General features: G+C 50.9%; 1 protein-coding gene across 5 annotated transcripts in view; it reads right to left on the bottom strand.

Moving 5' to 3' along the window:
* The window catches only part of ZMYM3 (zinc finger MYM-type containing 3), a 33437-nt gene that overhangs the window by 2305 nt on the left and 6775 nt on the right, over positions 1-24357 (bottom strand). For 3 of the 5 annotated variants that reach the window (XM_052813419.1, XM_052813422.1, XM_052813421.1), the window contains exons 2-22: positions 19824-20720; positions 19069-19112; positions 18600-18672; positions 17492-17783; positions 16883-17060; positions 16259-16471; positions 15511-15661; positions 14824-14939; positions 11171-11257; positions 10690-10840; positions 9936-10108; positions 9347-9512; positions 5525-5583; positions 4950-5118; positions 4233-4348; positions 3903-4077; positions 3199-3345; positions 2271-2374; positions 1703-1871; positions 1430-1581; positions 851-965 (exon numbers count right to left, since the gene is read on the bottom strand). In XM_052813419.1, the coding sequence (XP_052669379.1) occupies positions 851-965; positions 1430-1581; positions 1703-1871; positions 2271-2374; positions 3199-3345; positions 3903-4077; positions 4233-4348; positions 4950-5118; positions 5525-5583; positions 9347-9512; positions 9936-10108; positions 10690-10840; positions 11171-11257; positions 14824-14939; positions 15511-15661; positions 16259-16471; positions 16883-17060; positions 17492-17783; positions 18600-18672; positions 19069-19112; positions 19824-20706 (3733 nt within the window). In that variant the 5' untranslated portion in view covers positions 20707-20720. Of the gene's footprint in view, positions 1-850; positions 966-1429; positions 1582-1702; positions 1872-2270; positions 2375-3198; positions 3346-3902; positions 4078-4232; positions 4349-4949; positions 5119-5524; positions 5584-9346; positions 9513-9935; positions 10109-10689; positions 10841-11170; positions 11258-14823; positions 14940-15510; positions 15662-16258; positions 16472-16882; positions 17061-17491; positions 17784-18599; positions 18673-19068; positions 19113-19823; positions 20721-23131; positions 23155-24357 lie in introns of those variants that run through there. The other 2 variants (XM_052813423.1, XM_052813424.1) reach the window with 2 other exon arrangements.

Raw genomic sequence — 24357 nt, 5'->3', positions numbered from 1 at the left:
CTGCCCAGGCAACCTCACTGCAAAAGACTGATGCTTCACAACATCCCCTTTTCTATGAGGTTACTTCTCCAGAGCCATCAGCAGAGCTAGATGCTGGCTCTGCCCAGCCACAAGCCACCCCAGAGTGCAGCCAAACCACAGGCCAGAACCCAAACCAATCCTAACCGCTCATCCCTATAGATGGCCACAAAGTGAACTCTAGGTCAGTGCTCCACCAAACTCAGTGTGAGATGAAGGAAAAGCAGCAGGCAAGACAGACATGCCCAGCTCCTGCCTAGACACACAGGTCTGCAGCCAAATGCCTCTGACTGGGACAGCCAGTATGCAGAGGTGAGGCTGGATCTGTGAACTAACCACTGACAAAACACAGAAGGGAAGACAGCCCAGATCACAGCCATCACGAAAAGCCTCTGCAGAGCTCTGAGTTAGTCCCCTCACAACGCAGCAGCACAGCAACCTTGGCCAACACTTAGCACAGTGTGCAGGGCTTGCCCATGTGCTGGGAACACAAAGGCATGAGCCAGTGTGCCTCCTGGCTTGGTATCCTCTTTGCCAAAGGGTGGAGACATCACTGTGAAGTGTTGTAAAGATTCAAACTGTCCCAGGACACAAAGCAGCTGTGCTCTGCTCCCAGCTACCCTGACTCTGGGCAAGAGAAGCTGCTGAGGCGTAAACCAGGCTGGCTCCACTGTCGGTATGGGTCAGTACGACCCCTGGACACAGCGGGACTGTGCTGCCTATGGCAAGGAAGAGGGTTGAGGCTGGGGGAGCACAATCAGACTGGAGGATCCAAGGCTAGACGCACAAACTGGGTGTGTGTGGTGACTGAAGGTACTCTGGAAACACATACTATTTGGTAAGATTGTGGGTTGCCAGCCGCTCAGGGACTTGTTCAGCTCCTGCACGAAGGTCAGGTAGTAAAGGTCTGTAAATATATTCACCATACGATTGTTCTCGAGCAGGTACTAGAAAGGACAGAACACACAGTCAAGAGAGACATGGCAGCACCTGGAATGCAAACCCTCCCCAGAGACCCAGGGCACACATGCAGAGCGCCCCTCCTTGTACAACCAGAGCTGCAGGGCAGAATCCTAAAACCAGCCACTTCTGAGAGCTGTGAGGAAAACCCCAGAGCATGACAAAGCAGACTTGGTGCTGAAGAAGGGACTGAGTCTGGGGAGATGTCCCAGCCCTCCTCAAGGATGTGCAAGAAGGGTGCAAGGCTGGGGAATAGCTGCCACCCTACCCACTGGGCTTGGAACGAAGACCGAACCAGGTAGGCTGCTATCCTGGGGTGAGGCACTGAAGGACAGTCCAGTGAGCCTCTCTGGGTCCCCAGAAGGCAGAGTAAAGGGCACAAGCTCCCCTCACCAGATCTGACCCCCAGGTCTGGCTGTGGAGGACTTGAGGGCAGCCAGCCCTCCCTCACCTGCTGGATGCCAAGGCATAGGTAATAGATGCTGTCTGGTTCGTAGCGCTCCCCATTGGGCCGTGTTATCTCCTTGACAAACTGGGCCAGGCCGTAGTTGAGCTCAGCTGCTGTGCAGGCCAAGATGTCTTCCTTGATCCTCATGGGCTTGGCTATGGAAACAAGCACAGCAGCCTCAGACAATAGCCTGCAAGGCCAGGAGCACCTCAGCACCCTGGGACCCAGCTTCTGGGAGGTTTCTGCCACTCCACCCCATCCAGACAGGGCTCTTACGGCCAAAGCGTAGCTCCTCTCCCTTGCTGGTCTCTCCCCCTGCATACTTGGCTTGCACCCAGGACTTCCAGGCATTCACACCGTATGAGTAGTTCAGCACTGTGCAGCTGGGCTGGCTGCTCATTGAGTCCCGGGAACAGCTTTCAGAGAGCACCAGACGCTTCTGCCCCTGCAGAGAGGTGTACTGTGAGACTGGGCACCTACCTGGGACAGATGCAAGAGCCCTGGCCACCCCTCAGACCTGCTGACTGCCAGCTCCCTCCCAGTGTGCCTGTGCCCATGCCAGTAGGTATCCTTCTGCTGACAGCCAAGCCAACAAGGCCCATTAGTTATGAGGACCACAGGCAGGAAAGAGGCCAGCTCTCACATGACCTGTGGCATTCAAAGCTCCTCCAAAGTGACAGGCAAGTATTTTCATTCAAGGAGTGGCCCACAGGCCAGGCATGCCCTGAAGGGAGAGGGCACAACCTCCCCAGCACACCAAAGCCTTCACCTCATATGTCCCAGATGGCAGTTCTCACTCCAAATCCAAAGAGCCTTAAGCAGGCATTACCCACACAGAGCTCACCTTTCGGACAGCACGAGGCAGATCTTGTTCTGTGGACACATCATCTGGTCCCACTAGCCCACAGTCAAAGAGGAAGTCCACACTGGGGTTGATGTCTAGAGGGTCTGAAAGAAAACACAGGCAGAAGGGCTCAGCTGAGACTTTCCATCCTGTCCCCTGTGCTGGTCTGGTTCTTACAGCAAGGTGAAGAGGGAACACACAGCCCAACACTTCACACCCTCTACCTCTGCCTGGCATGAACTTTTAGCCACAGCCCAACAAAGGAAATACAGCTCTGGCAGATGATGCTAAGCTCTCTCAACTAACCAGAGCCTCACATTCTCCCCTCTGACAGTTTTTTGTTTGTTTTTCAAACCTGAGGAACATTCCTCATCCCCTTGTGCCAGGCCAGCACTGGGGACAGCCTGGCACAGGCACCCCAGTTCTCTGTCCTTTGCTGCTAGCATCCTGCCTCACCACTGCTGTGTGCCTGCAAGTCCCTGCCTCTTCTTCCACCTTCTGCCTGCTAATGGACACATAGCAATACTGCTTTCTCCCTGTCCAGGTCTCCCTGCTGTCTCCCTGTCATGCCCTGTCCAGGTCTCTCACCTTGCTGGATCCTCTGAAATCATCATCCATAAGCACAAGAGCGCCGCTGCCCTGCTTTTTGTGCTGTTAAAATCAGCTTCTCATTCCCCCTTCTCTGCAGACCCATGTTCGCAACAGGTCAGTTTTACTCTAGACAAACACACACTCCTTCAAAAGTGGTGGTCTCCTCACCCCTGCTGCAAGACTCTCAGTTCCTGGCCTCAAGCCTGGTCAGTCAGAGGGCATGGGGAGGTAAGTTCACACAGCTCTTAATGCTGCTGGCAGCGGTCAGCCGAGGGCAGCGGGGAGGACCCTGCTGCAGCATGAACAGCCCTGCATGCCTGCTTCACCCAGCTCTTACTCTTAGGGAAGTCAGCCTCCAGATCCTGGCCCGGCTCATCGAGGACATTTGCCATCTTGACAGCCATAGCCAACACATCATCCCGTGCCGGTCCAAACAGATCACAGTCCTCCAGGAGACCCTCTGCACTCTGGTTACTCACCAGGTCTGCAATGCAAAAGCAGATCGTAAACCCAACTTTCAAGAAAGTCTTTTGTCTGTTTTCCTTGTGACAGCTGGAAAATGAAGTCAGGCTCCCTGCAGCACAGTCCTGTGTTCAGAGCAGCCCCATGATATCTGCGCTGCCCAGATTTCCCTGGACAGCAAGACATTAGATGTTTGTCCTCTCCCCAGCCACAGCCCTAGTCACTGGGGCTTGAGAAATGCAGCCCCCAAGTAAAAAGACCTGTGGGGTCTGGACTGCTAGTCTTCTGGATGGGAAGCTGCTTTAGGTAAGAGCCTGAACAGCCACCTGAATAAACTAACAGTGCTGCACACATGCCGCTAAACTTGCACCTCCAAAAGGGACAGTGGCAGACACTACTCCCTGCTGCAACTCTTCCCTCCTGATACCTCCTCAGCAGAAGTTGAGGACTTCCTCTTCCCTGCTCCCTCTTCAAAGGCTTTGGGAGAGCTGCGATCCAGGCAGATGCTCTAGCTCCAAGAGCTGGCAAACCCCACGTGATCCCAGCTGTTGGGCGAGACCAAGCCATGGCAGAACCTACCACACAGGTCTGAGGAGGCCTTGTCCAGTTCCTCAGCCTCTGCAATCATCTCGGCCATGGCCAGGATGTCAGCCTCCAGGGGATTGGAGGGGATCTTCACCTTCAGCTCCTCAATGGTCTCCACAATCTTATCTGTGCTCTCCAGCGTGGTGGGCAGGAACATTGGCACAGGCACCTGTTGACAGCAGCACACCACGCAGAAAACCAACACTCAGCTGACTGACGTAAAAGCAGGGGCAGGAGAAGAGGACGAACAGAGAAGCAGGGAGGCTGCAGCAAGGCAGGATTGAGCCAGTAAGAGAACACGAGTGAGTGGAGTGTGTTGCTTACCGGGACAGGCATGGAGAAAGGCACAGGTACTTTCTGGCAGTACATATGCATAGGCACAGGCACGAAGATTGGGACGGGGATTGGCAACACAATCACCTGGGGCTTCCAGTCAGCCTCTGACAAGAGCAAAAGTATGTCAGTGAGCTTGCTCCCAGCAGGTCTTCCACCCAGCCCCGCTGCACGCTGTCATGCCCCCAGCCATCCAGCATCATGGCCCTTCCAGCCACCAGCTTCTGTGGCTCATGGGCAGAGCTGGAACAACAGCAAGCCAAACAGCCCTGCAACAAGAGAGGCTTGCCTCAGCCAGAGGTGCAAGCCCTGCTCTTACATGGTGTTGCTGAGAGGTCTAGTTGCCTTGCATATGCTGCAGACCATACACACATGCCCGACAGGAGCTACACAGTGGAACCTGCTCAGCAGATGGCCCCTCAGACAAGCTGATGATCTCCAGAGGAACAGGAGTTGTCCCACAAGAGGTGGGATCATGCTGCAGTGCTCTCTGCATCTCTCCTTTTGCTGCTGATGGAAATGGGCTCCCTACCTCCAGCCCTGCCATGTGTGCTCTGCACTGCCCTGAGACTCCTCAGCACAGTGCCAAACACCCAGCTGCTCTGTACAGCATTTCAAGCTGGATTCACATTTAGTCTGAATCAGGGACGTGCCACTTGCCTTTCCAAAATGCCCCTGTAATCCTGCAGTTATGTCTTGTTTTCCTACCTGTCTGACAGCCTTTGGACTTCATTTCTATCTTGCAGGAAACGCCCCGGTTCTGCATCAGTGGTTTACACATAGCAGCTTTGTTTTTCCGAGGGGTGGCTGGAACTGGAGGGGGTGGGAGAGGAGGTGCGGCTGGAGACATCTGCGCTGAGGATGTCTTTGCCGACAGCTGAGGAAACACAGAAAGTGAGAGGTTGGTGTCCACCTAAGGCAGCACCACCTCTTCCCAACCACGGGTACTGCTGGAGAGACTCCCAAAGCACCTCATGGAGCCTGGCAGTCCCCAACACACAGACACACACACACACGAGCACCATGCAAAGAGGAGCCAGTGCCACACTGGCAGGCTATTCTGGAGCCCACTGATTCCCGGGGAATGGTTATTCTTCCCTCTTGCAGGAGATACGCTGATGCTGCCCTCCCCAGCAGCTCTTATCAGCTCCCACTACCCAGACATCTTAAAATGCATTGGTTGTAGAAGAACAGAATCTCCCTGAACAATGGCAGATCTGTCCTCTCTTTGGGGACAGCCCCCTTGTGCTATCTTGCAATCTCCTACCTCCAACAGGCCTTACCATGTTAGTCTCTGCCTTCTTTGGGGAAGGGGCAGGTGGTTTTGGTTCTGAAGTCTGACCTGTAAGAGAAAGCAATGACTAAGTTCAAGAGCTCCTGGGCCAACAGGTCCCAGTGCTGGGACGGGAGGTGGCAGCAGCCAGAAGGCAGGGACAGGCTCCCCAGAAACTGCTCCTGGCCACTCCAGGAACAGTTAATGTTTCCACAATCTCTAGCCCTAGCAGCTCAGAAGACACTACAACTCCAAAATCAAGTCATTCCCATGTCATTTTGTGCTCCCTTGCAGTCCACCCCATCCCCATCACAGCAGGTCAGGAGAAATCCCAGCCCCTTGTAGAGAGAGGAATCCAGGGCTCTATTCCCAGCTCTGCTTATTGGCTTGCTGTACCGAGCCATGGCCCATCCCTGTGCCTCCATCTCCCTGCTACAAGTATCTTGGCAAAGTGCTTCGAGATCCCTAGGAAGAAGGTGACAGAGCTAGTAGTAGCATTACGAGAGATCCCAGAAAGCAGAGAGACAGCTTTGCCCCAGCCCTAGGGATGCAGTCCATTCCCCTAAGGAAAGAGGGGATCACCTGCAGGCAAGAGGCACATGTGGCAGACACTAGTCTCAGGTGGTGACAATATCATCCTGGCTTGGATGATAACTCCTGCTCATTTGCTCTGCAGAGAACCTGCACCCATCTCAAAGGCTGATGACCTAAAACAATACCTTCATCCAAATCTCCTGTGAGCCCTGGTTACCCATGTGGCTGGGAAAAAGAACTGCCTTCTACAGCACTGACTAACCGTGGGCCATGCATGGAGACGACTCCTGCAAGGAAAGCAGCAAGTCTCAGCACCCCAGGGGAGTGGCGGGTCTGTTTGCATCTCCTGCATACAGATAGGCTCTCCAGGAAAGACCCAGACTCCCAAAGGTCCAACACATGGGCATTCACACTATGCAGATTTCCTCTGTCCTGAGGAAATGCAGGACAGCTCTTGAGCAACTGGAGGCCCAGCAGGGTCCACTTGCTGACCACCACAGGGGGACAGGTAAGTTCCACTTGGAGGAAATTCCCTAGCCTGCAGCTGAGCATTCAGCCATAGGATCTGCAACGGTCTCAATGGGTCCAAGAACTCCCCCTGACCACCCAAAGTGGATGGGCAGCAGGTCTAGGTGGGAGACATCAATGGCTTGAAGGAGAAAAGACAAGCTATGGAGTATGAACAGAGTTTCTGCTGCAGCAGAATCAAAAGCAAAGTTGATTGCCCCACAGGCCAATGATTTAGGACTAAGGGAAACAAGATCCTCCTGCCACAAAGCTCCATGTGCTACAGATCCAAGCTTCCAGGAAAGCTGCAGCTTATTCTTTACTCTCACCCCAACACCAGCAAGGAGCTGTCAAGGCACTGCCTGTACGAACTGTGACTTCTGGCCCTCTATCCTCTCCAGCTGGATGGCCCTGTGCAGAGCCAGTTCCCCTTGAAAGTCTTTGGGCACAGTTCTGTGGCAGAAGCTCCTCAATCCCTCGTTACACAGACTGTTGCCAGCAAAGAAATGGCCGCTTTTATCGTGAGCAAGCACTCTCGGCATCACCAGGTTGGCAGCAGCCACTAGGTCACAGGAATGAATGGTTTTAGGCAACCACTGGCTGCAAGAGAAGAAGCAGGTAGTCAGCTGCTCTGCCCAAGATAGGTCTGAAATGCCTTGTGAGCTGGCAACACAGCTGCCAGGTCCACAGGAGACCCTGGCTGGACCAGGCAGAAGCTGCTCCTCACCACGCACTGACAAGCTGCTCCTCCTGAAATCCCCTGCACAACACGCTGGGCTGGAAAGCTCTGTGTAAGCACACAGCAGGCCCTGGCTCCAGCACCCTTCCTTCGCAAGCTGAGCAGTATGCCACAGTCCCTGGACAAGGATGTCCACAGCTGTCCCACAACTGGCAGGGGATGGGTGTGCCAGAATACACAGAGGGCCCAGTGCCACCAACGGCATTCACCAAGCATGACAGCTGCTGCGGTAGCCTGGAGTTTGAGCTCAGCTGAGCGTTCACCCTTGCTGACAGGCTTTTCCTTGGCTGCCCTCAGAGTCCTCTGCCTCACAGGGCACATGGAAAGGCAGCTGTGGCATGGTGAAGGGTGATGCCCCACGTGCCAGACAGCAAAGTTCTTGGGGGTCTCCAGAGATGTGGTGAAGGAGGATCTCAGACTCTCGTGGTCGGTAGTGGTGGAGAAGGTACTTCTCAGACTTGTGGTCCGTGGCTCCAAGGAGACAATGGCCAAATGGTGTGAAATATGCTTCCCTCTGCAGGCAGAGCTTGCTCACTGTGCGTGCATCCCAAAAGCAGTGTTACTGGTATCTCACATGCAAGATGCCTTGAAAGCAGAGGACAATTGGAACAGCATGGCTAGGGCTGCGGAATCACTTGGTGAGCTACAGGAACCAGCAAGTTTAACACCTCTTCCTCCCCTGGGCAGCAGGACAGTCCGTGCCCCATCAAGCAGACTCCCCCTGGGCACTCCCATGCCAGCAGAAACCAACAGTTCCTTACCCACATCACTCCAGTGTGCTGCTACTTGAGTCGTCACCTCACACAGCCATTTATGGAGCGTGGCTCTTGGAGGGCAGGTTGGACTCCCCTGGCTGGGGGAATCTGCTGCTTCTGGCAGAGCAGCTCTGCTTTGCTGTCTAAGCAGCACTGACATCCAGGGCTTCCCCAGTCTTGCAATCAGCCCACTGCTGTCAGGAGAGGAACCAGGAAGAGTCTGGAGATGGAGGACGAGGTCTCTCACAGGAAGGTCCTTGTCTTCATTTACCCTCCTTGGTGCACCCTAGTCAGGGTTTTATACCTCATGGAATCCCAGGGAGGACAGCAAAGCCTGAGCCTGTGATGCAGGTATCTGTCAAAGCTTGATGCACTGAAGCAAGTCCCCACCATAAGCTGCAGGCATTTTAAACTAGATCACACAGATTACCTAGAAGATCATGGCCTATGAAAGACCAAGCAGAATGAGACTACATGAGTGTCCGAGGGCCAAGCGATGTCTTGTCACTGTCACTAGGAGCACCTTCCATCCTGAGGGACCCCAAAGCACTTTGCAATCTTCCATAAGCAACTGTCTCAAATTAATGGAAATGGGGCAACAGGTAGTGAAAATCTCCTCTCCAGCTGGAACTCCACGGATGCAGAATGGGGTTATCCGGGACATGGGGTTGGCAACTCCCCAAAGCTGCAGCGATCTTTGGGTAAGTGGTAGGACTCCAATCTAACATTGCAAGACAGAGTGCCTCAAGCAGCTCAGTACTCCCTCAAGATCATTCTAGGTTCAGCTCTGGCTGAGGAGAGCCCACCTACAGCATCACCAGCACCACTTCCTGCAGCACCCTGCATTTTCCTTGAATGTTTCCCATCCAAGCACTGACCTGGCCCAATCCTGATTAGCTTATGAGATCTGAGAAGGTCACAGCTCGGAGGTGGTGCGGGGCTGCAGGTGGATTATCATGCCAAACCACGCTGTCCCCTAACCCTGTAAATCGAGCTCTCCGTTGGCAACATGAGGATGTTAAATCCCTGAGTATCCTCGCTAAGAGTGTGAGCTACAGGCAGCACGCTGGCACCGGCTCCTCCCGTCTGGGCCCTGTGTGTCATAGAACCATAGACGTTAGAGATGGAGAAGCCCCATTAGGTCCCACTCCGTCCTTTCCCCCCCCAAGGGCCAGTGCAGGATTGTTCCCTAGCGTCTCATCCAGTCCCGGGCAGGAAGCTTCCACCCCTCGCTGTTCAGTCTTCCCTGTGTCTCTCGGACTGAGCTATGCAGGTCCCCTCCCTCCCTCCTACTCACTGTTCAGCAGGCTCTCGGGCCCCTTCTGCGTGTCCAGGTTGGGCTGGTTCTGTTGATTGTAAAATCGCAGCAGACACTGCTGGTTGCAGAAGTGTTTGATTTGCCCCCGCCAGTGGATGGTTTCCAGCAGCTTCCCCTGACGCTTGCAGGCATGGCACCGAGCTGCCTAAAGCCCGCATCAGCAGGAGAGAAACAACGAGTAACTAACCACACCCCCTCTGAGTGCAACACAACTCTCCAGTGAAAGGTGCACATAGCAAGGTGCTGTGAGCTTCCCCACAGCAGTGCCCTGCCAGTGCCAGCCGGGGACTCCAGCGGTGCGAACTTCTCACAGCAGCACTAGCCGCGGATCCAGCACTGTGAGCTTCCTCAGTGCAGTGCTCTGGCAGAATCAGCTGGGGACTCCAGCTACGTGAGCTTCCCCGTAGCAGTGTCCCGTCATTGCCAGGCAGGACTCCAGCAGTGCCAGGTTCTCCGCAGCAGTGCCAGCCAGACTCCAGCAGTGCGAACTTCCTCAGTGCAATGCCCACTTATCTGGATGCCGTGCCCACCACAGCACTTAGCACAAGCTGCCAGTGCCAATACTGACCTTGAAGTACCAGAGCAAGTATTTGCTTTTGCAGTCTTCACTACAGAAGTCCCAGGTGCTGCCCTCCAGCTGCTCGGTGACCGCCCGCTGGCAGGTCTGAGAACAGTAGGTGCAGGTGATGCAGCACAGGCCCAGGTTCTTGGTGAAATCCTGTTTGTAAAGAAGCACACACCCTGCGGAGAAACAATAGGAGTGAAACCTTCCCAGGATGAACTGGGGGCCTCCCTGACCCAAACATGACCAGAATCCAGGTCTGCGGAGACAACAGAGCACACGCAACACACTGTAGGGAACAATCCAGCACTGGCCCCTGGGGCTGGGATAAGATGGGACCTCATGGGGACTTGCCATCTCTCACCTCCATGCTTCTAGGAAGAGTCTGACTCCAACCTCCTGTGTGCAGGAACCCAGCAGGCAGGGCAAGGCCAGGTCAGGCCAGCCCAGACGCAAGAGCGTAGAAGTGCATGATGACAGGAGGAGCGGAGCTGCCACCTGCTGTCTCCCCAGCCCCCAGAGAGAGAAAAGCTGTGAGAAAGCCCTCCCCAAGGACACAATGAACGGTAAAGATCTTGCCCTAGGGCCTGGCCGGACAGCAAGCCATCCCCACGACAGTCCTCCCTTCACTGCATGGCAAGGCTCTTGCCCCAGGGCCTGGCTAAGACAGTCTCCCCTCTGTTCCTCTCCATGCTCTCTTCTCCTCCCCCAGCATGGGCTGGCATGGGGGCTCTGCCTCTCCCGTGCCTTCCCTAAGTACCTTCGCTGCAGAAGTTCTTCTCCACTCCAGAGAAGCGGATCTTCTCATGCAGCAGCTTCTCCTGTTTGCAGTGCTCACACTGAGACACCACCCCACGCAGTCGCTTGAAGTCCTCACAGCAGTCCTTGCAGCAGAACTGATACACCTTGTCCTGCCAAAGAGACCACCACCGGTTCAGCCAGGCTGGCAGGAGGTCCCCACACTTCTCAAGGAAGCAAGAGCAAGACTACGGGGCTGAGCCAAGTTCCCAGCTCTCCTGGCATGGGGTTTGGCAGAAACAGTCTCCTCCTGCCCTTTTGACATCCTGCAGAACATCAGGAGAGCAGCACTCAGCGCATGGTCTCCAGGCATGTCTCTGCAGCTAAGGCATTCAGAGCACTGGTGCAGAAGGAGCTCTGCTTTGAGCAGGGAGAGGAAGGAGCCCTGCAGTCCTCACCAGGGCTGGCTTCTACCTCAACATCCCCCTGGGGAAAGTCCTCACCTGCCAGTCTAGGATCTCTGGCTTCCCGCTGAAAAGATTGTGGCAGTAATGGCAGTTGAGGTGGATCCCACCTTCCGGGCTGGTGCGCTGCAGGAGACAAAGACAGCTCATGGAGGGAGAGGCACACAGCGGGCAGCGAGCACCCCCTTTGCACTGCCAACACGTCCTGCTTCCTCCACCATTCACAGCAGTCCGTCTGCCTCTCCTCAGACCTGCACTTGCTGCCACTGTCAGTGACCCACAGTCAGGCCATCAGATCGTGTCTCAAGCTCCTGGAGAGCAGATTCTTGAGTAATTTCACTTTGCTTCCAGTGTACTGGGTCCAGCTCTTCTCAGAAAGGCAAGCTTTCAAGTTGCCAACCCTCTGGATTTGAAAACATTAAGAGATGGGGGCTCCGCTACCTCTTCTGAGAATTTCTCTAAAAAATCTTGAAGCATAGGTGCCTGGTTTCTATTTTCAAGGTAACGCAACTTCAAAGTTCAAGCAGCCATTCTCATCGCACCGTCCTCTGCTAGATTAAACAGCCATTTAGCACTTGATGTCTTGTCCACAAGGGTATATTTATTAATAGTCATCTTCCTGGTTTTCTTTCTGATAATCTCAGATAAGGTGCTCTGCGAGTGCTTCAGTACATGCATTTTTCAAGCCCATATGTAATTTTTCTGTCTTTTTTCAGCATACTTCCAATTTTTCTTCAACATTGAAAATAAAGTGGTCATCGGATGAACATCCTTCCTACCTGTGCAACATTCTAGGTAGCTCTTTTGCTCCATAGCCCCCAAACTTTAACTCCCTGTTCCTCTGCTTGTACTTGCAATAACTTAATTAATCCTTCCCTCTGTGGCTGTAAACTTAGACGCTCATACTGAACAGTTTATCTGCTGTAATTCCAGGGCCTTTTCAAAATCCTTACTTTCCCAGGACTTACATCCCCATACTACTTGAGTAAGGCTGATACAGGATCTTGCACTGAGCTGTGTTTAAGCACATGTTAGGAGGAACCAGTCTTGTCAAGCAATCCAGTTGCTTTGCTTTCTATGACTGCCCTGACCTCAGCATGAGTTAACACTTCACCAATTTTTGTTTAATCTGCAAAATTTTATCATGCTTACTTTGACTTTATTGCCAGATGACTGATGAAGATGTTGAACTCCTTGGGCTTAATACTGATCTCCAAGCAGCCATCTTGAAACACTCTCTTGAGTGGTTTTTCTTTGACAAGTGTGTTCTGAGATCTGCCAGCAAGACAGTTCCTAATCCAGGTTATGCATGGGTTTACTCATATGTTACAGTGCTGATTTTACATGGCAATAATTCAAGTTAGGTGAATTAGGTGAAGTCACTGGTGACTGGAAAAAGGGAAACATCGCAGCCATTTTTAAAAAGGGTAGAAAGGAGGACCCTGGGAACTACCGATTTATCAGCATCACCTCTGTGTCTGGGAAGATCATGGAACAGATCCTCCTGGAAGCTATGTTAAGGCACATGGAGGACAGGGAGTGATCCAAGCCAGCCAGCATGGCTTCACCAAGGGTAAGTCTTGCCTGACCAACCTAGTGGCCTTCTATGATGGAGTGGCTACATCAGTGGACAAAGGAAGAGCTACAGATGTCATCTATCTGGACTTCTGTAAGGCCTTTCACACAGTCCCCCACAAAATCCTTCTCTCTAAATTGGAGAGATATGGATTTGATGGATGGACTGTTCTGTGGATGAGGAATTGGTTGGATGGTCGCATCCAGAAGGTACTCGTCAATGTCTCAATGTCCAGATGGAGATCAGTGACAAGTGGTGTCCCTCAGGGGTCTGTATTGGGACCAGAACTGTTTAGTATCTTCATCAATGACATAGACAGTGGGATTGAGTGCACCCTCAGCAAGTTTGCAGATGACACCAAGCTGAGTGGTGTGGCTGACATGCCTGAGGGACAAGATGCCATCCAGAGGGACCTGGACAAGCTCGAGAAGTGGGCCCATGTGAACGTCATGAGGTTCAACAAGGCCAAGTGCAAGGTCCTGCACCTGGGTTGGGGCAACCCCCAGTATCAACACTGGCTGAGGGATGAAGGGATTGAGAGCAGCCCTGTGGAGAAGGACTTGGGGGTACTGGTGGATGAAAAGCTAGACATGAGCCAACAATCTGCACTCGCAGCCCAGAAAGCCAACTGTATCCTGGGCTGCCCAAAAAGAAGCGTGGCCAGCAGGTCGAGGGAGGTGATTCCCCACCTCTACTCTGCTCTGTTGAGACCCCATCTGCAGTACTGCATCCAGCTCTGGAGTTCTCAGCACAGGAAAGACATGGACCTGTTGGAGCAGGTCCAGAGGAGGGCCACAAAAATGATCAGAGGGATGGAGGACCTCTCCTATGAGGAAAGGTTGAGAGAGTTGGGGTTGCTCAGCCTAGAGAAAAGAAGGCTCCAGGGAGACCTTATTGTCACCTTTCAATACTTAAAGGGTGCTTATAAGAAAGATGGGGACAAACTTTTTAGTAGGGCCTGTTGCGATAGCACAAGGGGTAATGGTTTTAAACTAAAAGAGGGTAGATTCAGACTAGATGTAAGGAAGAAATTTTTTATGATGAGGGTGGTGAAACACTGGAACAGGCTGCCCAGGGAGGTTGTAGATGCCCCATCCCTGGAAACATTCAAGGTCAGGCTGGATGGGGCTCTGAGCAACGTGATCTAGTTGAAGATGTCCGTGGTCATTGCAGGGGGGTTGGACTAGATGACCTTTAAAGGTCCCTTCCAACCCAAACTATTCTATGATTCTATGATTCAAGTCTTATGAAGTCTACAACTGTAAAAACTCTACAGCTACCCTACCAACACCATTTGTGATCTCAGTGAAGGATTACATCAAGGTTTTATTAAAAAAAAAAAAAAAAAAAAGCCCCCCAAAACCTCACCCAAAAAACCCCCAACAGGAAAACCACAAGAAAACAAACAAACCCCAAAATGAAATACTGCAACTGGCAGTAACTAACTCTCCATCTCTAGATTCTCTAAGTTTTCTCAGTTGCCCAAGGCATGTCCTGGCCTAAGCTTCCCAGGTCTTCCTGGCTGTTGCTTTGTTCTTTGACCACTGTACAAAACTAATATTCTTCCAGTTGCCTTTGAATACCATAAACATTTCACACATGCTGAAACTTAACATTGGAAGATTAAAAACCACCAGTCAAGCCTTTCAAGATTATTAAACATGAGGTATCCAGGCCTGCTGGTTGTAAATTTTTAGACAACACATGCTAGAGGACTTAGGTTCCACAGTGACGCCTGGCTCAGAGGGCAGCTCTGCCCCTCTCCACCCCACTAGCAGGTGCCCGCTGTGCTTTGCTAGTTTACTTGTGCTTTTGCTCGTGCCCCCATAAAGCCACTATATCCCAAACCACTCATGCAGCACAGCTCTGCACTGCACTCCCACTGGGCATAACCTGATAGACAGGAGTGAATTACAGCCCACCTTATCCCAACAGAGGAAGGGGGAGATAGGGCCAAGACTGAGTTATTGGCAATTAGTTAGTGCAACTCTTGTGCTCCAGCAGAGACTTTCTTATGGACCCTCCCTCAGGAGCCTGAGGAAGGTGGAGCCCCTGCTAAGTGTGAAAGCAGGCATGAGCTCTACGGCCCAGCCCAGCACGAAGGATATTTCAGTACCTGGAATTTGGTCCAGCAGCTCGGGCTGCAGAACTGGTAGACAACCCGGTCTGTCTTGTTGTAATAGCAGGGTTCAGACAAACTCTTTCTGCAGAAGCTGCAGGGTCTAGGGGGACCTGATGAAACAGATAGATAGGAATCGGTGAGGGCAGCAGCACAGGACGTGGGACTGGTTTCTGAGGATGGCATGCAAGCTACTCACTCATCCTCAGTCTGTCAAGCTATTATCAAAAAGCAAGGGACAAGAACATAAGGAAACTAAGAGCACCAGATTCTGCTAGGACAGAAATGTTAAACACAGATGGAGAGCAGAGTGGTTCAAGGAAGTGACCCTGGCTCTACAGGAATTTGGACAAAACAGGCTGCAGTACTTGCACCACAGACCATACCCATTGCTGGACACACCCTGGTGCCCCATGTAATGGAAAGGGCAATGCCAGCACAGAACAGCACTACAACTACTTCCTGCATTCTTAAGAACAGCAATGTACACTACCCCTCAGTATTAAGACATCTACATGCTGCAAGTGTTCCTCCCTCTCCAAATCTCCTTCCACTTGTGTCACTGGACTCCTCCCCAGGCAAGCAACATGCCTTCTTTCCAGTCTCATCCACAAGCAATAAATAGTACCAAAGAAGGAGTTAGAGTGGAGAGGTGACTGATTCCCTGTACGTAGGTGCTCTTACCAACCAAGCCTGACTGCTTCACTTTGTGGGAGGTAGTGCAGCAAATGGAGCAGAACAGGCCCATCTTGCCACTGCGATCCACGTTGGGCAGCATGTCAAAGTTCTTGCACAGCGTCTTGCACCACATGCACGGGTAGACCCGAGTGTTCTTCTGCAAACACAGAGCAGAACAGAGCTGCCAGGGAGACCATCACAGCCGGCAAGGTCCGACCCTCATATCCCACTGCACTACTGTATTCACCACAGGGCAGCTCTCCTGCAGGGAACACCTGATGCCAGCGCCAGGCTCATAGTCTGCAGGTTCAGGTGGTGGCAGCAAAAAAGGCTGCCTTCGGCACCTCACCTCCTCGTTTCAAGGGTACCCTGGCTGGAATACAGAGCTTGGCAATCCCATCAAGACAGTTAAGTGAAGTCTGCTCAGGCCACAGAGGAATATATCCAGCCAAGCTTTGGGGAGACATCCAAAAGAAGCCAGCCCACGCTCACTGAATGTACCAGTGTCACTGCACAGTCCAGCTTACTGAGTGCCTGACCTGTGCTCGGATCCAAGATGGGCCCCATGCAGAATAAATAAATTCTGTTTGCCTGCTTCAAAGTTTCTCCACAGCAATCTCTAAAATGTTTTGTCAGCAGTAAAAGGCCAAGGAGATTCAAGTCACCTGCTATTGCATAAAGTGCCCTGCCATACAGAGCAAAGGAGCTGTGTGCCCACGGAGACCCCCCGCCCCAGGCAGCTGGCTCCACACACCTTCTTGTAACTGTTGAGACAGGCAGAGTTGCAGAAGCGTTTTTGCTGGCCTTCATGGAAGAGGTACTCCAGGGGCAAGCCCTTGTTGTAGATGTAAAGTCCACAGTTGTCACAGCAGTTGGTTTTCAGCCCCTTGGTGGCCCGGAACTTGGTGAAGCAGGCATCGCTGCAGATGCGGTGAACCACATTCCCATTGCTGACCTCATGCTGGATCTGCAGAGACATCATTGCTGTCACTCCCCCAAACCACCATGTGCCTCCTTCCGACACTACTACCATGGCCCTTGGGATAATAGGCTGTTACACTAAAACTCAGGCAAGTGCCATACTGGAAGCTGGTGTGGACTCAGGCTGGTCTCCCTTGCCAAAAGTCAGCTGAGCAATTGGGAGAGCAATGACCTTCAGGGCGGGGAGAAAGCAGAAGCCTTATTTCTTCTGCTGGAGTAAGGGCTGGTTCACAGTAACAAGTATGGACCTGGGAGTGAGCCCAAGCCAGCTCAAGGGCTGAGGCCTCACACCACGGGAGAACCTGGCAAATGCACTGCGATGGTCCCAGGCAGGCCCAAGTGCTGCAGGTCACAAGCACCTCATCCAGGATATGGGAAGGACAAGGGGTTTGTTTACCTCACCAGGTTTGTGGCAGACACTGCAGCGGCTGGTGTCTGAGGCATCTGCAGACTGAGGTGCCGGTCTGTGCTGCTGGGCCTCGTAGAGGGAGAGGCAGACAGAGGTGCAGAACTCATGGAAAGAGCCACCTGAACCAATCTGGGCAACCACAGAGTCCTTGGTGTTCCAGATCTCCCTGAGGATCAGGAAGGGATGTGTTAGTGCAGGGACACACCAGTCCTGCCATGAAGGGACAAGTATGGCACAGGACTTTCTGGTGTCCCAAAAGGGTGGCAAGAACTGTCTCACAGCAGCTTCTGTCCTGGCCCAGATGGGTGGTGCCTGAAGATGGAGCATGCGGGAGGTTGTTTTGAGAGGAGGCTGGGATATGGGGCATTGAGCCTGGGGACAGGCAGGGAAAGGCAATAATGTGAAGGGGCTGTAGGGAGCATGGGATATGCGGTGTGTGAAGGAACACCTGGGGCAGCAGTTGGCAGAGGGCAGGAGTGGTATGGGTGAATGGGAAGCATGAGGGTCACAGGGATGGGGACTGGCAGGTAGGGCTGTGATGCAGGTGAATGGGGTCACAAGCATGGGAGCATTGAGGAAAGGGGAATGAACACACACTTTTTACAAAAGGTGCATATCTTCTTGCCAGGTGGTTTTTTTGAGAAGGTGGTGAGACAGGAGCTGGAGCAGAATAGCTGAGGGAGCCCTTTACGCTGGTAGGCAGTTTGGCCCTTCTGCAGTGGAGTCCGGCAGTTGGCACAAGTCATCTTGGTAACAGTAGAGCGGGCAGCTCGCTGAGCCATCTGAGTGCGTAAAGACATGCGAGTGGAGCGTCGGGTACGAAAAGGAACAAAATCCTCATCGTTGGGATCATCCACCATTGCATCAGAGTCTTCGTCAGAGACCGGAACTGCAAAGCAGCAGAGAAAGATGCACAGAAATCCCTCATTAGGAACTGAGACAGAAACCTCTGCCATGAGACACATGCTGGGGCTTTCTGATGTCACCTTTCTGGAGTCCCTCTACATGCTTTGTACCTGTCTGGGTGGAATGATAAAGGGACCCTTAAAGGATATTCTGTTGTAACTGGAGATGAGTCAGGAGGTCTTTAAGCAAACTGTGCTTAAGTACAATTCCTCTCTATGAAGTCATGATTTGCCAAGGTTGAGCAGAAGCCCAAAGTGTGAACATTTACAGCAGAAAACCCTCCAAGAACTGGTAGACCTTAAAGGGAACAAGCTGGATCACCAGCCTCCAGCACAGACTGCACAGGCAGGCAATGAAGGAGCAACACACAAGTACTAGGGAATGTCAGAGTGACACTCAAAGAACAGAGACTTCACGTACTTCTGCAGGAAAATCCCCAAAACGCAACCTTCCTTCAGACAGCCTGCTGCCATAGAGACAAAGGAAGAAAGTTCCTGGCTGAGAACATGGATTTCCTGGGAACAGCCCCAGAGTCTCATTCTATTACTTGGTGCTTGGTGTCCACACACCACTGTAAAATTACTACAACCCTCCCTTCAATCTAAGTGCCCTGAAAAAGCAAGGCAAGTACCCCAGGATGAAGACTCACAGGATGAAGGGACCTGTCGTGCGTAAGAGGAAAGTCTGCACAGAAGCTCCAGAGTTCCCACTGTAATCACACCATGAGCCACCTGCCCATAATGGGCCTGAGCCCTGCTCTCTGGCTGAAAACAGGCATTGGCTGGTCCTAGTTACTCACTGCTCTCAGAGGAGTTCACAGTTTCAGGCCTGGCAGTTTCTGATCTTCTGGCTCGTTCACTTCTTTTCTGCTCCTAGAAGACATTCAGAAAATACTTAGGCTACCCAACTGCTAGGACAACCATGGATAAATATGCCAGATCATGGTGGAATTCCAACTTCTGGGATTTGCCTTCCCAATATCTAGGCTGAAAATGGGTAAAACTCCATGGATACCTGACCAGAGTTGGCAAGATAGGAGAGAGGGGGAAGTAGGCTTATGAGAACGACATTCCAGCTGGGGGTAGCTGGGACACACTGAAGCCATATTACAGCACAGTGGCAGTGCACAGGGATCATTCCGTCACAGCAGACAGGCAAACTCCTTCCCAGAGGGGTGACAAGACAGCCAGTATCCCTCATGGAGTCTGACAACAGCCAGCCACCCTCTATGCTCCTGTAGCATACGTACTTGACTGCATTTTCCTCACCTTCTCAGCTGGCAGCTCGCTTCCCTTCCCAGACAGGCCTTCTCCTGGAACAGAAGCACAGAAGAAGCTTGCATCTAACATCTTGCTTTTCTCCAACAGAAGAGGATAGGTGTTCTTCAAATGCAGCCACCCTTTGGGTCAGTCTGCACATGAAGCCTCAGACAGTCCTCGCTAACAAGCACAGTTCTGGTGGTGATCAGACACAGGAAAGCTCCTAAACCCACCACCTGTAGTTAGAGATCCAAACATGCAGCTTGGGAGGAGTCCAGTAAGGGGGAGACCTCCCTGCATGGGGGAGGCATGCTGGGCACTTGACTTCAACTGCTTCTGACTGAGACTTAGCATCTCCTGAGGATGGCCAGCCTGGGCAAAGGGACTTTGCCTACTGGAAACACCTTCTCCTGGTGACCCTCAGTTTCAGCAAAGACTCCAGTGATGAAGAGTGTGAGCTAAGCTGATGCGCAGCCACAGCTTTAACAGGGAAGCTCCTAGCTGACACAAGCATTGAAAATCAAAGTTAAAGCTATGAAAGCCAGAGCAAGAGCTTGTGTGTACCAGGGGAGCAGCTTCCAGAGCGTTATTCCCTGTAAGCAAGATGCTTTCCCCAAATCTAGCCCATCACTAGCATTGGCAATTTTCATAGCAGGGGACAACTGGAAAAGCTGGAGTGCAAAACAGACTCCACCTTCAGCAATGTGCAGCAGGATGACCTCCTGAGCAAAAGGAAGCCAAGTTCTGCAGAGATAACAACCTACCTGATGGTGGTGAGGCTTCCTGTGCTTTCAGTACACTACTTTCTTTAAGTGAGTTGTTCCCACTATCATCCCCTTCCTCTGCCTGGTTGTCCTCCGTGGGCTCAGGGGGCAAAGCTGCAGTACTGTTGTCCAGGCTCAGTTCCACCTCTGCTTCCCCTGTCAGCCCTTCCCTCTGCATGGGTGAGCTTTTCCTTAGTGCCTTCAACCTTGTCTTCTTTGACTGTTTAAGACTGAGTTGTTGGGGGGCCATTGGTGGACTTGAGGATTGTGCTGTGATTTCTTCTGTGGCTGGGGCACCACTAAGGTCCCCAGGGTCAGGGACGGGCTGTTGGGGTGATTCAGGGGCATTGTCATCAGACAGTGCAGGAATAGCAGCAGCACCATCCTCCTTTAGGTCCCCAGAATCATTTTTTGGTGCATCTTCCCCTTCTTTCCATGTTTCTGGAACAAGGGCTTCTCTAGAGAGGGCAGATGAGTCCGCTGGTCCATCCTCCACATCCTGGGAAGGATGTGGCTTATACAGCCCATCCAGACCCTGCGATTTATCTAGCTCCATCAAGTCAGCAGTTTTATCCAAGTCATCTAAGACATCAGGTTTCTCCAGCATATCCAAGACACTAGGTTTATCTAGAACAAGGTCGTTTGATTTGTTTAGTTCAGACAGGCTGTCTGCTTTCACTAGAAGGTCCAAGTCCCCATCTGCAGTCATCTGCTTGGATTCTTCCCAGTCAGGAGGCTGAAGAACTGAAACTTCCTGGGTAGAAGCTGTTTGGGAGCCGAGGAGATCTTCCCCAAACTCCATGTCAGCAGGGAGATCACCAATAAGCGGTTTGTCAGGCAAGGACAGGGGGTCCAAAGATCCCGAAAATTCACTGGAATCCATTTAGAAGATGGCAACTGGAAATGAGAGGGAAACTTGCAAGTTAATGAGAAGTAGTCTAACACAACACATGAATTGTCCAGTCTTCTGATCACTGTTGGAGTAAAACAAGGCCCAGTAATACTGCTAGCCATAACCAGGATACTATCAGGTCAATCACATCTACTCATGAGGTTACGAAACTCTAAAGGCAAACAGCAGCAGCGGGAAACAGCAGTTTGGTGTAGCAGACCTTTGGGAACTCTAAAGCCTCCACACACCTCACCACAGCACGGCAGAGTTGCTTATGCTAAATGACACAGTGGTGTATCAGAAATGACTCAAGTACCAATTCAGGAGGCTTCACACAGCTGTTCTGTGGTGTGTAATACCCACTTCCCTGCCTTCCTCTCTATCTCATGAGATGGAAATAATCTGGTCTGTCCTTTCTCCTGATCTGTTCTCGTGGAGCTAACACAGATTTTATTTTTAAAATATCTTTTCTCTTAAACATAGAGGCAGAAAGAACTCCTTTACAGCTCTGTAGCCTGTGCCTTGAACAAGATACAGGATAACAAGAAGCATGAATTTTGTCAGAGGACAGATATAGACCATGTTATAATATAACTACAGCTACAGCATAGCCCCAAAACTACATGGGCTAATATTCAGACACAGAACAACTGGAAAACCTTAAGTTAGAACTAGGAGGAATTCTGGAGAGCAGCAAGAAGAAAGGTGGTAAAGCCCATGATGTTAAAAGCAGACATAAGAGGAAGAACAAGCAGCAAAGTAGACATGAGCATGCAATGCGGAGTCAGGAAGAAAGACCCATGTGACTTTGCAGGGCACAGGCAGCGCACTTGCACAGTCAGATGTGATGCTAACTGCTAACATCAGAGGGACAAAGTTACAGCCCAGCTCCTCATGGCCAACATTATCATAAGACAGAAAGGGCAAAACTTTGAGATGAGGCAAGTAAGCATTTACATCAATATTGGCTAAAAATGAATTATACCCCCACAAAGAGATAATGGTTGATGAACCTGAAGAGGGAAAGGGAGAAGGAGCTGGAGTCTACAAGTGGTGAGGCAGAGTAAGACTGGAAGTAGCATCACATGCCCAAAACAGGCTGTAAGTAGACACTACAAGGAAGGCACTAGAATCAAAAGATGTGGCACCAACCTATTCCCCCCCCCAATTAGAGTAATTTTAATTCTAAATTTGGTACTGTTTTAAGCCCTGAAGCAGAAGATTCAGTATTTCTGTCTATTGGGGCTTACTATGGGCATAACTCATCTATATCAATGAAGGAGGAAGCCTGAAATAATTTCACTGGTGATGGCTGATTAATTCTTTCTTTATATCCTTCCCTCTGAAAGGATAACCAAGTCTCACTCACAAATGGTTTACTCAGAACTAAACAGGACATATTTGGATAGAGAATCTACCCAACTTCTGAAACTCATTTAAGCAGGAATTTAGGGAATCACACCCTACAGCTAGAGTTCAAAGTCATCACCTCCTCATTTTATCTAAAAACACAGCAACATTTCTGTTTCACAGTGGCAGATAAGCACCGTTCCCACAATCACAGAAACTACAGAAGATGTAATCTTCAGAGATGCTCAGCAAGTTTCACCACCAAAGACTTTGGTGATTCTGTTTGCTTTCTTTACAGAGGAGACAAAGCTTCTAGAATGATCCAATTCCTGAGCAATATGGGATCTAATATGTGTTTTAGGGTGGCTGACAGAAAGAAGAACAAAGTGAAATAGAAATAAACACATCTGAAAGAAAGGTCCTAAGGATTTGAAGCAGGTGAGAACCCTCCCAAGATGATAAAAACATTTTTTCTGCTGCTCGGAATACAAGCAATGCCTCCTTCTCAAAGATGTTCCCCACCCAGATTTCCAGACAGACAGCAGACCTTACAACAATAAGCAGCAGAAAGGTCAAGCCACCCACATGAATAAGGAAAGCTTATTTATAGGTATCCTTAACAGGACTAACATACTCCTCAAATTCACCTTCAGACACTTTGCACGAGTCTGCAATGAACCACCACAGAGGTGATATTCCTACAGTATTTGCCACTTTCAGCTGGCCTAGTCTTTGCTTGGTAGAAATAGACCCTAGGAACAATTTTGGAGCCTAAGAAATCCATCTGGGCATTCCCTCCCAGAGGATAATGCAAGCAACAATTAATCTATGAACTTATCATTCTAGTCATGTGCCCTACAAATAGACCAAAAGCATCTGGTTTTAATAGTGTATACCTTAACATTGCTCTCAAGCTTTGAGTGCAAGAGCATTATGATGCAAGACAAGACTCTGACAAACTTAATGGCAACAACATTGACCAACAAAATGGTCTTAAAGAGAACAAGTATTCACAGATTAAGTCAACTCCAAACTATTGTTATGTGGTTGGGACAGATATGCAGACCTTTCTGCAGACCCAAGAGTCCGCAGTAAGACCATCCACTTGCACGTTCTGGTTGGAAGCATAGTGCTTGCCCTAGGTGTTCAAGGTCTCATCTACTTTCATCACCTCTGTCCAAATCCCACCGGCAGAACAGCTCACACGTTCTGGCGAATAACCCAAACCTTCTTCTTAGGATGTGCTAAGGACTGCTGCAGTCAGCCAAACGAAAGGACCATGTATTCGAATATCCTGTCCCTATTCACACCAGGAATGGATACCTGGGGAGAGAGTATAAGAAACATAACTAACAGGACATTCCTCTTCAGCACATCCTCCAATGAAGTAGCAATCAGCTGCTGAAGAACTGCTTGGCTTGAGTTGCACTGAGACTGTCACTGTTAAGAGTCTGTACTGGGCAAATCCTCTATGAATCTGCCTAATCCCCCTTTGAACCAGTTTACACTTTGGGGCTCCAAAAATTCCAGTGGCAATACATTCTGCAGCCTAACATTTAGTTTTAAAAAATATTTTCCTTTTGTTTATTTTAAACCTGCTGCAGCTGTGCTCTGTGAGAAGGCGATACAGAGCAGATGAGTGCCTACTTTTGATGTATTTATAAGAATCTGGAAAAGCTGATGGAGTTAAGAGTTGAGGCTGGACCCAAGGAGGTGATGCTGACAAACAGTCTGGGTGGGAAAGCAAGGAATGTCCCTGCCCACCACTGCAATTCTGTCTCCCTGACAATGAAGTCTTTACAGTGGCTTTCAAACGCCAGCTGATGAGGATGAAGAGGGCAACCCTCAGAACAGGAGAGAATGATGCCTTCCAGCTCCATGGGTTGCTCTGAAGTCAAACTCAACCTGAAGAAATTAGAGCTGCCCAGCTGCAGCAGGGTAAGAAACGCTACTTCTATTTGCCCCACGGTGTTCAGATTCATCTGGGCTTTCTGTTGAGCTTCACAGTGAGTTAAGCTGCCAACTGAACATGCACTTTAACTCTGTGTCCTGGTTTTGGCTGGGATAGAGTTAATTTTCTTTCTAGTAGCTGGTATGGTGTTATGTTTTGGATTTAGTATGAGAAGAATGTTGATAACACACTGATGTTTTCAGTTGTTGCTAAGTAGTGTTTAGACTAAGTCAAGGACTTCTCAGCTTCTCATGCCCAGCCAGCAAGAAGGCAGGAGGGGCACAAAAAGTTGGGAGGAGAGACAGCCAGGACAGCTGACCCAAACTGGCCAAGGGAATATT

The sequence above is a fragment of the Harpia harpyja genome, chromosome 18 (genome assembly GCF_026419915.1).
Source record: "Harpia harpyja isolate bHarHar1 chromosome 18, bHarHar1 primary haplotype, whole genome shotgun sequence".
NCBI lineage: Eukaryota > Metazoa > Chordata > Aves > Accipitriformes > Accipitridae > Harpia > Harpia harpyja.
The sequence above is the reverse complement of the archived record's forward strand: the minus strand, read 5'-3'. Positions and strand labels throughout refer to the sequence as shown.